Source organism: Dysidea avara, chromosome 8 (assembly GCF_963678975.1).
Source record: "Dysidea avara chromosome 8, odDysAvar1.4, whole genome shotgun sequence".
In the NCBI taxonomy this organism is placed as follows: domain Eukaryota; kingdom Metazoa; phylum Porifera; class Demospongiae; order Dictyoceratida; family Dysideidae; genus Dysidea; species Dysidea avara.
In genome coordinates this window covers 34,488,182-34,504,449 of record NC_089279.1, presented here as the reverse complement: position 1 = coordinate 34,504,449, position 16,268 = coordinate 34,488,182, and the positions used below count along the sequence as shown (strand labels likewise).

The 16,268-nt window shown below is 38.9% G+C and overlaps 1 protein-coding gene across 1 annotated transcript; it reads right to left on the bottom strand.

Moving 5' to 3' along the window:
• Positions 1 to 1,843: 1,843 nt before the first annotated feature.
• Positions 1,844 to 14,773, bottom strand: LOC136263171 (uncharacterized). Its single transcript, XM_066057681.1, has 2 exons — positions 14,685 to 14,773; positions 1,844 to 5,951 (listed from the first exon to the last, which is right to left on the bottom strand). Exon 2 carries the CDS (start codon positions 5,947 to 5,949, stop codon positions 2,011 to 2,013), a length of 3,939 nt encoding a protein of 1,312 aa, XP_065913753.1. The 5' UTR covers positions 5,950 to 5,951; positions 14,685 to 14,773; the 3' UTR covers positions 1,844 to 2,010.
• Between the last annotated feature and the right edge of the window lie 1,495 nt (positions 14,774 to 16,268).

Here is a 16,268-nt window from a genome sequence, read left to right as displayed (position 1 = left end):
GCTGACATGCAGTGTACAGCACACACATACAGTTACCGTCAAAGGAAAAAAGACACCACAGAACAAAAGCAATTTATTCTATGGAACCACATGCAGCCTGGGTGGGATCCAGGACTCCTCAGCATTCAAACACTATTACTGATGTTTCACTAGGGAGTTGAATTAATTATCCTACTAGGGACCGACAAAGAAGGCTATACTGAAAGTCTGCATGTATATAGCTGCTTACAAGCTGCTTCAAGTCTTTCCAATACACTAGATGGCTAGAATCAAAATTATTGGTCTTCATATGCATAATTATAGTGATCATTATAGCTGATACTATCATGTATAACAAGCCATGAGCTAGCTCGTTCAGAGTAAACTCATAATAAATTATTGAGTTAGCAAGGTTGAAAGGAGCCCGGTTAAGTACACACCCAATTGTGCAAATAAGCTGTCTGACAAACACATGATGAAACCAACAAGATATAGAACGCAATCAATCACGACAATGTGGTGATGTTTACCATACACACAGGTCATTCATTGTTCATGGATCATAAGTGCTGAAAAATTGAAATACGTAAGTCCAAAGGAAAGCAATAGTATTAGTTCCATCAAAGGAAGGCCATTTTCTCACCTAATCATTACTTTTCACCAGATATTGGACTAACATAACAATAGCGCATAATTATAAACTTTGTTCTTGTCAAGTAGTAATAAAGTACATAGAATTCAATTAACCACCATCAACCAGTTGCAATTCAAAGCTTTGCTTGATGATTACAGCAGAGACATAGTTATTAGATTTAAAGTTAAGGTCACGATCAACAGATATTTGCCTTAGTAATTTTCCTGTACTAAATAGCAGAGACTCAGTAGCAATTGGCTTTGTAATACATGTAACAGAATCTAGATATGGTCTCTTGTGTGATGGGGTGTTTAGTCTACATTCATGGTTTTTGCATGTCCAGGAACCTTTCATGATCTTATAATCATAATAATAAGGCCATCTCTCTCTCCAGGGGCTAAAAAGGGAGTTAGTTGCAAGCTAGTTGTAAATGACTTTGGCCTAGTTGTAAAGTCTGATTGAGCTAGTCATAAAATTTAGGCAAAAATATATGTAATTATATGTAGTTTTTATTTTTTGCTATATTTTCTTACATTATTTCCTGGGCAGATCTCAATCATTTCTCTAAACTTGCTACCAGATTTGAAATTCAATCTTGGAACATTTATGTTTCAAAATTGTGATTGGATTTGTAAAAAGGGGTCTTTGACACACATCCAATTCTATGAAATTGGAAGGCCATAGTGTTCAAGTAACATAAAAGCCTTAAATTTTCTCCATCTATTAAACTATGTTGGTACTCACAACTGACCAAATGTTAAGTCATTAGCTTTTTCCAATCTGAAGTTATGGATTGTCAAAGTTAGTATATTGGATGTGTGTGGAAGACTCCTTTTCACAAATCCGGTCACAATTTTCCCTGGGAGAGTGTACCCCAGACCCCACTAGCTAATTAGTCAGAAATCCCTACAGTTTTCATCTTCACTGGCACTTTAATTTGTCATGCACACAAGCCTTCTCTTTATTTACTTTAACTGATTGGAAAATCATTGCAATATACAGCTCAAAAACTATGTGTACCCCCAGTCTCAGGTTAGGGTTAGTTGTAAAAAATAGTTTCTTAGCCATTGTTTCTCTCAGTCTCAGCTGACCACAATTTATGGCCTCATAATGAAGTGAGGTCATGAAGTGCATCTTTGCTATTTTGGAGACATACTGTACTTGACATGGTCACTATAATGAGGCAGTTTTATTAGTGCAAGAAGAAGCTATAAGTGAGATCTCACTGTATATATGTACATAGCAAAATTCATAATACACAAAAATATATAGTAGCATAAAAGTTAAAAGGGAATTTAGTAACAGCAAATAACTGATATTAAATAAAATGTGATTGTGTCAGAAAATGTGTCAAATTAACAAAAGTGTAAAACACAACAGTGTATAGGTTGTCATGACTACAGCTGCTCAAGAAAAGACTCTTGCAGATGTATGTAGTCAGGAGGATGTTCTGCTTTGCCTTTAAACACTAAGTCCTCTTTGTGATGGAAACTACTCAATAAAAAGTTGTCCCATTTTTCCACTTTAAATTTCACTTGAAGAAAAGACACAACATGATCGTACCATCTAGTATTTTTGGCAGCATTGTGTATGTGAAATAGTATCACAATTAAAAAGAAGAAGAATGCCACAAACCCTAAAACATTAACAGCAATGTTCACTTCATGGTATCCTGATGTGCTTGGGTATAGATAGAGGGAAGTCACTGACAGTAAAATGAAGATCCCAGTGAATATCAAGTCTAAGATGTTGATAAGTGTGCTCTTAAATGGACGAATGTAGGCTTGCACAATAGCAAAAGCTAAAACAGCTAAAACATTAGAATACAACAAGGACTCTTGATATGTAAACAACACACTTTCCATTGCAGATAAGTAAAACAGTACAATCAATCTCATTCCAAACCAGAAACGATACTTGTCTTTGTACGGTGCATAAAAGCAATCTAGAAGTGGGAAAAAGTAGCTGAGTCGTTTGGAACGCAAAATCACTTTGGGAAAAGTGGAAGCAAAAGCAAATGGCAGCACAAATATCAGAACCACACCTAGTGAGAACACTGCTAGTACACAATGCCATCCTTGTAGATATGCAATGCTGGAGTCAGGTTGCCATGTAACAACATGATAAACAACATTGTAATCAGTCTCATTAGTGGCATAGTAAATAGTTGCATAGGACGACACACTGATGGTGGTTCGCAGCAGTTTGGAGTAGGATAATAAGATGAGGGTAGCAAGAACTGGAACTGCTGGATATGACGATGACCTTCTGCGACGAAAATGAAATTTTCCAGTAAAAATAATGATCAATATCAACAACCAGAGGTAAACAGGAAACACAAACTGCAACCCTGTCTTAGCAATCTGAGTCATTTCATTGTAGAAACACATGTCAAATCCTAAATCCAAGTTAATGAGAGAAATAAACACCCGCAAAAATGAAAACTGATTTTCATTAAAAAACAGGTTTTCATTAATACTCATCACATTACAGAAGAATATCACTCCATTAATAGCTCCCACTGTAACTGTCAGTCTTAGCACAAACAGAATAAATACTAGAATTACTCCTAGTAGACTATACAGTACGATAGTTGCCAGCCAAGTATCGCTACATTGTTTACAAGAAGAGGAGCCAAAAACCCTACTATAACCTTCAATACAAGAACCACAGGCTCGTCCAGCATGATTGTGGTCACAAAGGAGAGTGTCAATATTGGGATCTAATAGAGTGAAACTGTTAACATCTCTGTTGCAATACGTGGACAAACACACTTCCCTATATTCTACTTTGTCACCACTCACAGACAGCCATGACCGGGGATTGTCATGATTGATTACTCCAGTTGCAGAGTCACAGTGAAAGTCATTGTTAACTCCTAGTTTAAAAAATTTCCCACAAGCACAACTGTACCGACCAGTGTCTTTATCTTTTTGATAACTAAACCCAACTGGACAGCTACTAAAATTAACATGAAATTCATAATCCACTCCTGTCACAAATGATAAACTTAAGATACCTGCTTGAGGTGGCTGTGACCGCATACCATATACAGTAAACTCAACTGAAGTACAGGTTTTGTTAGGAGTGAAAAATGCACGTCTATTTTGACCTTCAGCTAGTGACAAAGTTCCATCAGTTTTGTTTGAAATATAAATATCACTATAGAGATTTTTTGTCACCCCAACTGAACCAATTGTATCCAAGCCAATCAAGCTGAATCGAAATGATCGCCCAAAAATTATGGACACATTCAATACCAGTGTATCATTGAAACCTGCACTCATACAATACACAGGGTCATGTATACCATCACTATCACAAGGGCATGGTAACCCTGCATATATGAAGAGATGATCATGTGCTGCATTATTTGGAACAAAATTAAACACTTTAGGATAAACAGTGTCTCTTGTACCATTAACAGGAGGAACATCTAAATCAAAGTCGTACTGGGTGAGAGTGTCTGGATACCAGGAGCAAAGATAAAATACATTAGCATAAATTGATTGTAAAGATCTGGAAGTACCGACAGTATTATTCTCAAATGTGATGTTCACATCAAGAAGATCAAGTTTGTCAAGGGAAAATATTGGATCAGTGCTACTTGGTCCAATAAACTGAATAGGGCATATGTCTTGTGATCGCACATTGGTAGCAGGAAAGAGCACGTCAATAGCACCTCCATGAAATGTAGCATAGTTATGAGTAAATAATAAGGTACTTCCTTTATCAATATACATAATTGCATTAATAAGATCAAATGCACCTCCATAATACCCACTGTTGTGTGCAAACAATGCTTGGCCTGATACTGTAATTGAAGCAAAATGGCCATAAAAAACTGATGGCTGGTTGCCAATAAATTCACAACTTTGAGAGCAGTTGAGAGTAAAATAAGAGTTTTTGGCATAGAATACCCCAGTGATGAAGTCACTAGTTTCATATTCTAAGGTAGATCCTGATGAAATGGTGTTCTTTTCAGCATTCACATTAACCAAACTGACGGTAAGACTACCTGATGATGTTGAGGCACCAAACCTACCGTCAACTGCATATACAGCAGAGCCAGCATTAGCTGTGTTCTCAAAAAAATTACACTCTTTTATTCTGATGATTAGGGGTAAAGAATCTGAAGACAATTTTTCAATATGGAGAGCTGCTCCTAAGGATCCTCCAAGTCTAGTAAAGTTGCATCGTACAACATCCAGTGCAGTAAAACCAGATTCAGTTGCATTGGTTGAATAGTTTATTCCAGGAGCATTTCTCAGTATTAGATAGAAATATGAGATCCCACCTCTTTCATGTAAACCATTGATATTAGATGCAACAGATTCTGTATCTTCACTGCTTAGCAAACAATCCTTGAACTTCGTCATACCTCTGGTACTTGAAACAGATATTATAGCTGCACTAGCACCAAGGGATCCACGATTGTTATGAAATATTGTGTTTGTTATTTCAGTATTCACATCATAAAAGTTTTGTAGATAGTAAATGCCAATACTTCCTGCTCCTTGTATTGGTATGGGAACACGGTAGTAGCCAGTTTTAATGACATCATCAAGAATGTGATGCTGTCTAACTGGAAGAATGTTAAGGTTCCCTTCAAACAGTGACTGATCAATAGTCAAGTTCGTATCAGCTTCATCAACACCATCAATATCAACATGATCATGATAAAATAACAATATTCCACTTCCTGAACAAGAAAAATCAGCTGTATCACTGACATAAGAATAGTTCTTACACTTTGGATCATTATTAAAATTAGTGTCCTTAATTTTTACATCAGATAGCATTACTCCTCCTAATGCATTAAAGGAACCAATTCCATACCCAAGGGTATTTGTCATTGTAAAATTAGCAATTGTAACATTTTTGACTTGATATAACTTTACTGCAAATCTAAAGCCATTACCAAAATAAGCAGCAGGTACAACCAATCGGACTGTTTGATTGATAAAATCATTCACAACATCTCCACACTTCTCCATCCGGATATTACTAATGAAAATATTCCGTGACCTCAAAAACACAATATTAAATGGTTCGATGCATTCAATTATTGTAACATCAGGTGAATTACCTGTGATGGTAACACTAGCTTTGTTTGGTATTAAACAAAATGGTTGCGTTCTAAACTGATAGCGTCCTGGTGAAAGGTGGATATCAATGGTAGTGTTTGATGTCAGACAATTACATAAGAAATAGTCCACTGGTCCAGAACAATTTCCTTCAGTGTAGTTTTGTCCAGGGTAGACTGTCATAGAATTAACCATCAACACCAAACTGAGTAGTATTAGTATATGGTGACAGAAAGTGTACAATCCCATGTCTATAAAAGATTAAAATACAGACTAAATCACAGCCATTTATATATATATATATATATATATATATATTATATAGTTATACAACGGGCACGAGTGCTCTGCCTGATATAAACGCACGAGCCTGAGGGCCGTTAGGCCCAAAGGCAAGTGCGTTTATACAGGCAGAGCACAAGTGCACGTTGTATAACTGTTATGTACTACTCACCTAATAGGTGGGGAGAGTCTTACAAGACAGCTGTAACACTTATAAAAGCCAGGTTTCTAACATCGGATTGTGGGTAACCAATCCGAACGTTGCAATGACGTTCCCTCTACAGTACTGCAGCCACCTGAGATATTGAAAGCTAGTACGCTATGGGTTATATCACTAACCTGCATTTGCTGTTCGACTCTCATCATGTAGCGCTCAGCATGCCAGCGTGATCACTCAATCGCCATATAGACTAAGCGCCAGACTAATCGCCATAGTGATTCTCTCGAGCGAAAAAAGCAGCTAAATACCGTATGGAGGGAAACTTTGGAGGGGGAAAATTTGGCGAATCAAGCAAAATATCACTGTTGGTGAAATAAAATTTGGCGAATTGTTAGCAAAGCACACGCCGTATTGAATTAATTAGATCACTGAAGCGAGAACTGGAGTGCCACGCCTCTCAGCGATTCGGCGCCTGGAGCCAGCTACCAAATAAAAGGTAATACTATATAAACAGTAGATCTACACCTTCTGAAATAGTGAATATCGTACTTAACATGGTAGGACTCGCTATACTTGTCATGCCCGTTTCGAGTTGAAGTTTGAGGATACCACGTGCACAGTAACTAGCTACCTAGTGAGGTAGTCGAGGCAGGCTTGGCTCTAGCGTAATGTCTGGCCCACTATCTCTTGGTTGAGTAGAAAATTGATTAGTTCGAGGCTCGCTTTGCTATTTTCTTCGCCACCAAAATATTCGGATGGGGAAAATTTGGTGAATTCATGGTCAGTCGCCAAATTTTAACGGCGACAAAGTTTCCCTCCATACGGTAGACTGTTTAAGTAAACAAAACCTAACTACTAAACGATACTAGTCTAATTGTACTATTCACACTGGCTAAACTTGAATCTGGTGGCATGACAAAAACTGGTTACCACAATCGAACGTAAAGGTGAGTATTATTTAGAATACAATAGTTTTGTTGAGTCCTTGTCGAAGTGGACTAGTTTATTCTGGGCTAAGATGGCACCAGACTAGTAAGGTGTATAAGTACATTTATATATATGTAGACTAGAGTTGTGGCCACCGCATTGGCTTTTTCGATCGCCATTGGCTGCTTGGTAAACTGATTATACGTATTGGTGACGTTATGGCCCACAATCGACCATTACATGTCAGGCTATAAAAGAATTCGAGTGATCTGTGAAGTGTCTTTCCACCTATTAGGTGAGGTGTCGCAGTGGTCCTGGCCACCGGCACTTGTGCTATGCTGCACAAAACCGCAGCCAGTGCAATATCTGTATATTGCACTGCGGTTAGTGCATTATAAATTATAATGCACTCGTTGCAGTCTACAAAACCGCAACCAGTGCATTATAAGTTATAATGCACTTGCTGCGGTCTGCAGCAGTGCAATATACAAATTATGGCACTGGTGGTGCCTTTGAACTGCCCACGCAGAGTGGTACATATATATATATACCACTTAAGCGTGGGCATTCAAAGGCGCCGCTCGGTGTTTAACTCGAATATTGCCCGGGCAATATCATGGGAAAGCGTTTGCCAATGACTTTGATGCTCAGCCAGTTCAAAGAAACGATACGCTTTGACTCGTTATATTTAGTGACATAGAGCTTTGCATTGTGGGACTCGATTTTGTAGTGGTTGCTAAACTGAGTATATTCTCTAAGATGGACTAGTTGGTTGTTAGTAAAGGATAATGAAGGCACAAAATAATTGTTTGGGTGATCGTGGATGTGTATTTCTACCCACCACGTATCAGCCTTTGATCAGACCACAGAACAGAAAAACTATTACTGCTATGCTGAAATAGGTTAGTAACTTACAGTCCTAAGTACTTAACTTAATATAATAACTTACTTGCTGTCCCAATAGCAAAGTTAGTTGGCTTAACTTAGTACAAAAATGATAACAATATAAACTCAATCCCACAATCGCAAGTTTTCTAACATAGTGTGTTGAAGCATAGCAACGTATTAATGACGTTTTAATGTATCGACAACGTTTTGATGGTTATTAGCCCACGCGTTTAAAACCACGATCGATTTTCAGATGTTACTGTCTAAAACAAACGGGATGAGTTCTCGTTAGTTCTTTCATCTATTAGGTGAGTGCACCCCAAGTGATATATATCACTTATACCACAGCTGCTTGGGATTTTGCTGACATACACACCCGCAACCCTCGGGCTTTGGGTGTATATATCAGCAAAATCCCTCGCAGCCATGGTATAACTATTAAATATATATATACACAGGCACACACATGCATGTACCAGGGGTGGAGAAATAAGCCCCCCCCCCCCCCCCACACACACACACACACGCACACATTTTGAACAGTGGAGGCCCCCTCACTCTTTCCAGTGCCCAGTTGCCAAAGTATAGTAACTATAGTAGTCAATGGCCAAATTGCTTTGCCTTGACTACTGGGATTTGTGCTAAAGAATGGAATACTGCATGAATCAGTGCTGGGAGTGTAGGAGATCAAGATGCTCTAATAGAACAGTCACTTAACTGCCCTAATAGAACATTCAGAGAAATCATATAAGTTGGTCCTGCTACGCGATTAATTCAATCTGTCTTCATTACCACATATATCTATACACTAGCATTGGTATCTGCCCTATGTGCAGGACCATCTCCACATTAAACATTTTAATGCCACGAAGAGGGACTAAGCATTAAACACCAGCACTGCTAATGTAGCTATGTAGGGTACATGGTGATGTCACATTTTTTAAAGAGCATGAGGTTTTCTTATGTCATTAATGATGCAAAACACTAAAGTTTATTGTTTGTGGTTTTGACAGGAATGTAGTTTAATTATTCAGTGCATCTTCCCTACCAGTGACTTCAACGTGCTGTATAGAACAAACGAAACCTTTGCTGCTTTACATGAGAACTAATGCAACAATAATTAATATATTGGGAACCAAGCATAAATATTAGTGTCCTATATTAGCTGTGTAGCATGTATGTCGATAGTGCTTTAAAGTACATGATCCTTATGCAGTACATAATAATTTATAGTGAAGCATGCATGCAAGGCTAGCTAAGTAGTTAAACTGCATGCGAGCTAAGGCAATTGTATACAGTATACCCTACATTACATACAGGTTGTGTACACACGGTACAGTTTCAGTTTCTACATTTTGATGTTTACCTTACCGACTGTCACAAAGAGAAATGAACTTGAGCATAATTTAAAGTCAACACAATTTGCAGTTATAGTTACTGCATGGCAAGCAAAAGTTCAGAACTTGTCCTATGCACTTTCAGTTCTGATGTTGCAGTGACACATATACCTCTTGCCATACAAAAACCCAGTTTTGAAACACCTGCAGTGTAATTGACCAATAAGGTAATGTATGAATCTTTAGAGTGAAAGCATGTAAGCAGGATAGTGAAACAGTTGTGCCAGGTCAGATGCAGTTCCTCGGTGTAAACTATGGATCTGCATGGTTCCAGTATTATCATTTTTCAGATGCACAGTAGTATTTGTTCAATCATGCAAGCTGCCTATTACTACAGCAGTATTGAGGTAAGTCTGAACAAACAGTTTTTCATGTCAGTGCACACCTATGTGCTTAAAACAAAGATGTAGATATTCTGGATACTGGTGAAAGAAGCTTTACCTACTCTAATACAACACACTGGACCAACACACAGATGGACAAATATGTTGGCAATTTGTCTGCCCTGCCCCAAAAGTGCTATAAGAGTCCCTATTATGTGAGGTAATTCAGTGCCAGTGCTGAAAAACTGATCATAAGAGTTTATAGATGAAGACTTGCATGGAACAGATAGAGCAAAAGGGTGCATCAAAAAGGTCCCAAAAGTGAAAAAAAATGTTATGACCTAGGCGGGGATTGAACCCTGGCTGGTTATAATAACTTGGCGTTAAGGGAGGTGCACAAATCGCCACAGTTGTTTATCAGTGGTTTTGACAGGAATGTAGCTCAACTTTTCAGTGATCCTTCCCTACACCAGTGCCTTCATCGTCCTATAAAGAGCGAACAAAAGCACGTATTGATTTGCTACAACAACACTCGAGTTGCCAGATGATGGGCGTTTAATTTCGCTAAAGTCCTGCCTCGATACGTGCTTTGCATGCCAAGATATGATGAGCTAAAAGTCGTGTTTTAAAAAGGTGTTCACAAAAAGGTACTGAGTAGAAAGAAAAAAATCTGTCAACACGTGGATTTGAACCCACAACCTTTTTCACGCTAGTCAGGCGTTCTACCACTTGAACAGTATGTGCTGTGGTTTTCAAAGGAATGTTGCTCAAGTTTTCTCTACACCTTGGCCTTCTACGCGCTGTAGAGACCAAACGGAAGCACGCGTGAACTCGTCTTAGAGTAGGCGGATGATGAGCGCTTCATTATCAGCACAGACTATGTCGATTCACGCCAAGTCTGGTGAGTAAGCAGCGTAACCGTCAGACAGACAGACAGACAGACAGCTTTTCAGCTTTATATATATATACATTACCAAGAGAATAAGTCTATCTTCATTATATTTTACTGATGTATCTATAATTGTACAGTATCTTAATGACAGTCATTGCCATACAGGGCTCAACCCAAAATATTAAGCTAGGGGCTTCGGATTCTAGGGGGGTCTGGGGGCATGTTCCGCCAGGAAAATTTAGCTGTAAATATGTTCAATTTTGGTGAAATTTTACTGTGATGTCATTGAATACTGACCATTCAATTATACAACTTTGGGAACAATTAAACCTTTCCATTTCTCAAGGTTTAGGTTAAACCTAGGGGGACAATAGTTAACCCAGGGGGAGCCTGTGCCCCCTCCCGCCCCCTAGCTGCCATAATATTATAAGTAGAAGTATCCTATTCAAGCATACATATACCATTAAAAATACTCTCAGATTCAATCTCAAAATTTTCCTTTAGGGACATGCACCCAGACCCCCTAATATTGGCATGCTTCACATGCTAGTTTACTTCGCACACTAAGGTAAAGCTAATGATTTATAACTTACAACCATCCCCACATGACTAGCCCCCCAGCTGTTCTCACATGTACACTAGGACTAATGCACACACACACACACACACACACACACACACACACACACACACACACACACACACACACACACACACACACACACACACACACACACACACACACACACACACACACACACACACACACACACACACACACACACACACACACACACACACACACACACACACACACACACACACACACACACACACACACACACACACACACACTTATGAATGTATGCATGCATGTACATACGTACGCACACATTCATGTACGTACACACACATGAACACACACATACCGTATATGACCGTATTAAAGCCGGGCTCAAATACATGCAGGGGCTCAAATATACGCCGGGTAGAGCTAGGGGACTGTCATAATAAACGTCGGGGCTCATTTAAATGCCGGGGTGCTAATGACATGCACTGAAATAAATGCCGGGGTTCTAAACTCGTGTCAACTGCTAACTATACAGTAATGCCTCGTCACCAGTCTTATGATGTCTTGTCTTGTTCGACTATGCCTTTTCTTCTGGTGATGGCCATAGCATATTTGTCGTGGTCACTGTCACCTTTCCTCCCGACTTCCAATGTTTCACCCAGCAGAGGAGTCCAAATGGTTTTATGTATGTGATTGGCTATGGATTTCGTATTTCGTAGGTACTTGTACTGGCACCTGTCATTCTCAACAAGTGGCTAGTAAGAAATAAACGCCCGGGTCCAAATTAATGCTGGTCTCGTTTAAACGCTGGGTCAAAAATGATTTATAGGAAATAAACGCCCGGGCTTCTATACGGTCATATACGGTACATGCATGCATGTATGCACAGTTGCACACGCACACAAACATACTCACGCATGCATGCATGCATGCCTTATGTACACCAAATATGTTTGGCTAGAGTTGTACCAATATGGGTTTTGATATTTACTTATGTCACTATGTAACCAAAAGCCACAAAAAGCTGATAACTAATATCAGATCCAATATTCCTATACAACTCAAATTTAAGGATACACAACAGTGTGTCGTACAGAAAGCCACCAGGTAATGCCCACTGTTGACAAGTATGGCTTGTGTACAGGAAGCTCCTAGTAACCGAGAGGAGTCAGTCAACAAGTACTGCTTGCTGACAGTACTAACGTTGAAGTGATAGCTTCCACCATTTTTATGATCACCAATCAGCAATAGTTCTCAAGTTATACAGGTTGTCATTTGCAGCAAGACAGCTATGTTACAAGCTATGTTACCTGTAGAGACTTCAGCTACAAACAAGTCACCCTGTAGAGAGTCTACTAAAACAAATCACGCTGTAGAAACTTTAGAAGTTTAACTCAAGTTGCCATGCATGCGGAGAGATCAGCACCAAGCAAGTCAAGCTGTAGAAAGTTCAACTACAAACAATTCATCCTGGCCTATACACAGTTCAGCTATGTAAACAAATCATAAATTTCAGCTGTGTAAAAAGTTACCCAATAGAGAAATATTAAGTCATCCTGCAGGGAGTTTAGAAAATTGTCCTTCAGCTGTGTAACAAGTCATTCTATTTAAGGATTTAGCTATATGATAATCACAGTTGCAATAGTTTAAATAGGCCATACAGATTAAAAAACCTTTCTCTTCTTCCTGTACAAAAGGCGAGATATTTATGCAAAAACAGCCAACTTGTAAATGGGGTGCCCCTCCCCTCCCAAAAAGACAGAGTGAAAAAAGTTGTGAAATCAAAGGTGGTTACCAAGACATGGCTGTAATGACAGGTTAATGGCAAAAATAATTTTAATAATTCAGGTGAAATTGGTGCCAAATCCTAGGAGGACGTAACACAAACTCACGTGAATTGCTGTCATTAAAATTTTTGCCATTAGCCTACCATCATAGCCCACCATCTTTGACTTTTCACCCTGGCCTTTTTGGGAGACGCAACCATTCTTTACAGCTGGTATAGATACAAGCATTTGCTGGATGAACGCATGGCATACTATACAGACTTAGTAAAAAAATCTTGTAAGGCTGTCAGCAGTGTGCTATGAAGTACATTTGAGCTATTTAAATGTAAAAGATGAAGGTTCAAGCTTTAGGCTGTTTGCTAAGGCTGTAAATAATGCACCTATCATTTGTAATCCCCATTACGGGTCTACGGGATAAGTAAGGGGATTATAGCGGAGGATTGTAGGGAGATTTACGGACAAATTTGCCCCCAGTAGTGGGGCTGTTGACTCTGGGCTTTATGAGTACAGACTTGTGTGTAGCCCACAGCCCACACATGCTTGAACATGTGAGGTGAATCACTAGTAAATTGCGGTGGGGATTGGTAAGGGATTAGACAACTGGCTACGTCCCAGTAGTGGGGCTTTTGCTCTTGCATTGCTAAATCCCTACCTCATCCCCACATAGCCTGTAGGGGGTAGAGGCTTAACATTCATAGGTGTACAATGGCTTGAAAAGCTGTTAGTCTCATCATGGAAATGGACCGCATGCTAGTATGCCTGAGAGGAGAACTGGAAACAGAAAATTGATTTGGTGTGGCCTTATGCCACTGTTATGGTGCTAGTCTGGTGCGGCCGCCCCTTTGCAAACAGGAAGGATCTGGAGACTCTAGCATAGTGTACTTATGCAAATGGAATATAATTAGAAGGAGATGTGGTTTTCCGTAATTAGATTGCACCATTATCATTAGTCATTGCAATATTCATATCCAGTGGAACGCTAAAAAAAAAAAAAAATCACCACTTCTAAGTTACAAGACTACTTAATGTACTCTTTTAATATGCCATCCTTATTCCTTCATGATAAGTCGTTCTAACTGGACAAGACTCAAACAATTAAGCAAAACAGAAGCCATAGTTTGCCGCATATCAACGGATATCCACGTCACTAAATGAGCAGGCAAGCAATTTGATTGGACGCACCAGTTTTCGGTAAGTTCGCATATGGTTCGCACAAGATCACAATGCTGGAGTCCCCAGACCCTTCCTGTTTGCAAAGGGGCGGCCGCGCCAGACTATTATGGTGCATGGACTCAAACTTTACAAAAATCGCTTCAACACCACTATTAGAGGTCATAGTTTTTCACAGAGAATCGTCAATGATTGGAACACCTTACCCCATGAAATTGTATCTGCACCTAATGTACTGATCTTTAAGACTAAATTAGATGTATTTTTATATGACCGCCGGTTTGATTTTATTTAGATGTACTTGAGATTGGTTTTTATAAGACTTTGTCTTCCTTATACCAATTAATAAATAATAATAATAATGAGTTCGAGGCGACTAGCAGTTAGCTACGCCCTCCAACTCGCCCGCTTCATAGTGTTACAATGGTTGACTGCTGTATGAATAGTGGGGAAACAACATCGGTACAGCTATTTCGTTTCAGTAGGCCCCACCCCTCAACCGGAAACATAATTTCCGGCTAGGTTGCTGTTATGGGGCCTATACTTACGCTATTTCTAAAACATCACATCACGTATTACTAACTCACTGTGTAGTTTGGTATCGATCAGTCAGACGTTCAGGTCACAGCACTCGTGATCAACTCCCGGTAAATAATTTAGCGCGCGCCAATCATATCATAACGGTGGTGCGCGTTATATAGCAAGATAACCACATAATGAGCACAACTAGAACTTGAAATTCTAGCACAGCTAATATATACAGTCTAGCGCTGTACTAAACTTAGTCTTTGTTCCTTCCAATGTGGAGTTATCAGTGTTGAGGATTAGAGAAACGAGGAAGCCTGCGTTCATGCAATCAATTATACAGTGTAGCTAATAAAATTCATCACTGAGATGTTTTCAGGCAGCTACAGTAGCTATTGCTTATTTTTTATTATTACACATAAAAAATTACATCGTAAAATCACTCCAATTCCAAACTGTTGCACCTGTGATGGCTTGATCTGGATCGTCTTATACACATCACTGCAGAATGAAGTAACAAATGAAATAAGAAAGTTTTCATCTGATCCAAAACAGTGTCTGACTATAAGGATGACCTTGTTTCTCAGTGATCAGTGTCATGAGCCTTTTAGACAACAGTTGCAGAGAAAGTTCCTCTTTCTACCTCATGTACTTGTACATCATACATTCTCTTCTCAGTGGCAGATCTAGGATTTTTAAAAGGAGGTTTCTGAAAATTGGTATAGCTAAATAAGGAATCTGATAACAATTCTCCGGAAGATTTTGAAAATTTAGAAGCTCCGAGATCAGATTTTAAGCTATTTTTTGTTAGTAATTACAATAGATTCAATACTTGAAACTGTAAATAATTACTAAAATACTATAGCTAACTATAGGGCAAATATGGTGACTATATATAAGCTGTGGCTTTGATTGCTCTATTAAAGTAATTACTTGATTGCTCTATTAGAGTACCTCAATCGTTTTAATGCAGTGGGAGATGAAAAGTGAAGTGTTGCTGATGGTTTAATAGTTATAAATGGTGTTAGATAAGTGCAACTGCATGCATGCTAATTGGTATAGCTAAATAAGGAATCTGATAACAATTCTCCAGAAGATTTTGAAAATTTAGAAGCTCTGAGATCGGATTTTAAGCTATTTTTTGTTAGCAATTACAATAGATTCAATACTTGAAACTGTAAATAATTACTAAAATACTATAGCTAACTATAGGGCAAATATGGTGACTACAAACTGTGGCTTTGATTGCTCTATTAGAGTAATTACTTGATTGCTCTATTAGAGTACCTCGATCGCTTTTAATGCAGTGGGAGATGAAAAGTGAAGTGTTGCTGATGGTTTAATAGCTATAAATGAGTGCAACTGCATGCATGCTACTGGTATATAGTTGTTTGCTATGACAAATTGTCAATACAACAATGTTTATGTAATGAGAATGCCACTAAGCTAAATTTAAAAGGGGGTTTCTGTCGAAACCCCAGAAACCCATCTGGATCCGCCACTGACTTCTTATATATCCAGTATTCCAGTTCAGCTTGACGATAGTATTGGGCCAAAGGGGAGGAAGCATAAGAGGCCAGTGGCCAAAGGGTTAGCTAAATCAAAAAAGGCCACCTTCTTATCTGATCCTCAAATACTCACATCAA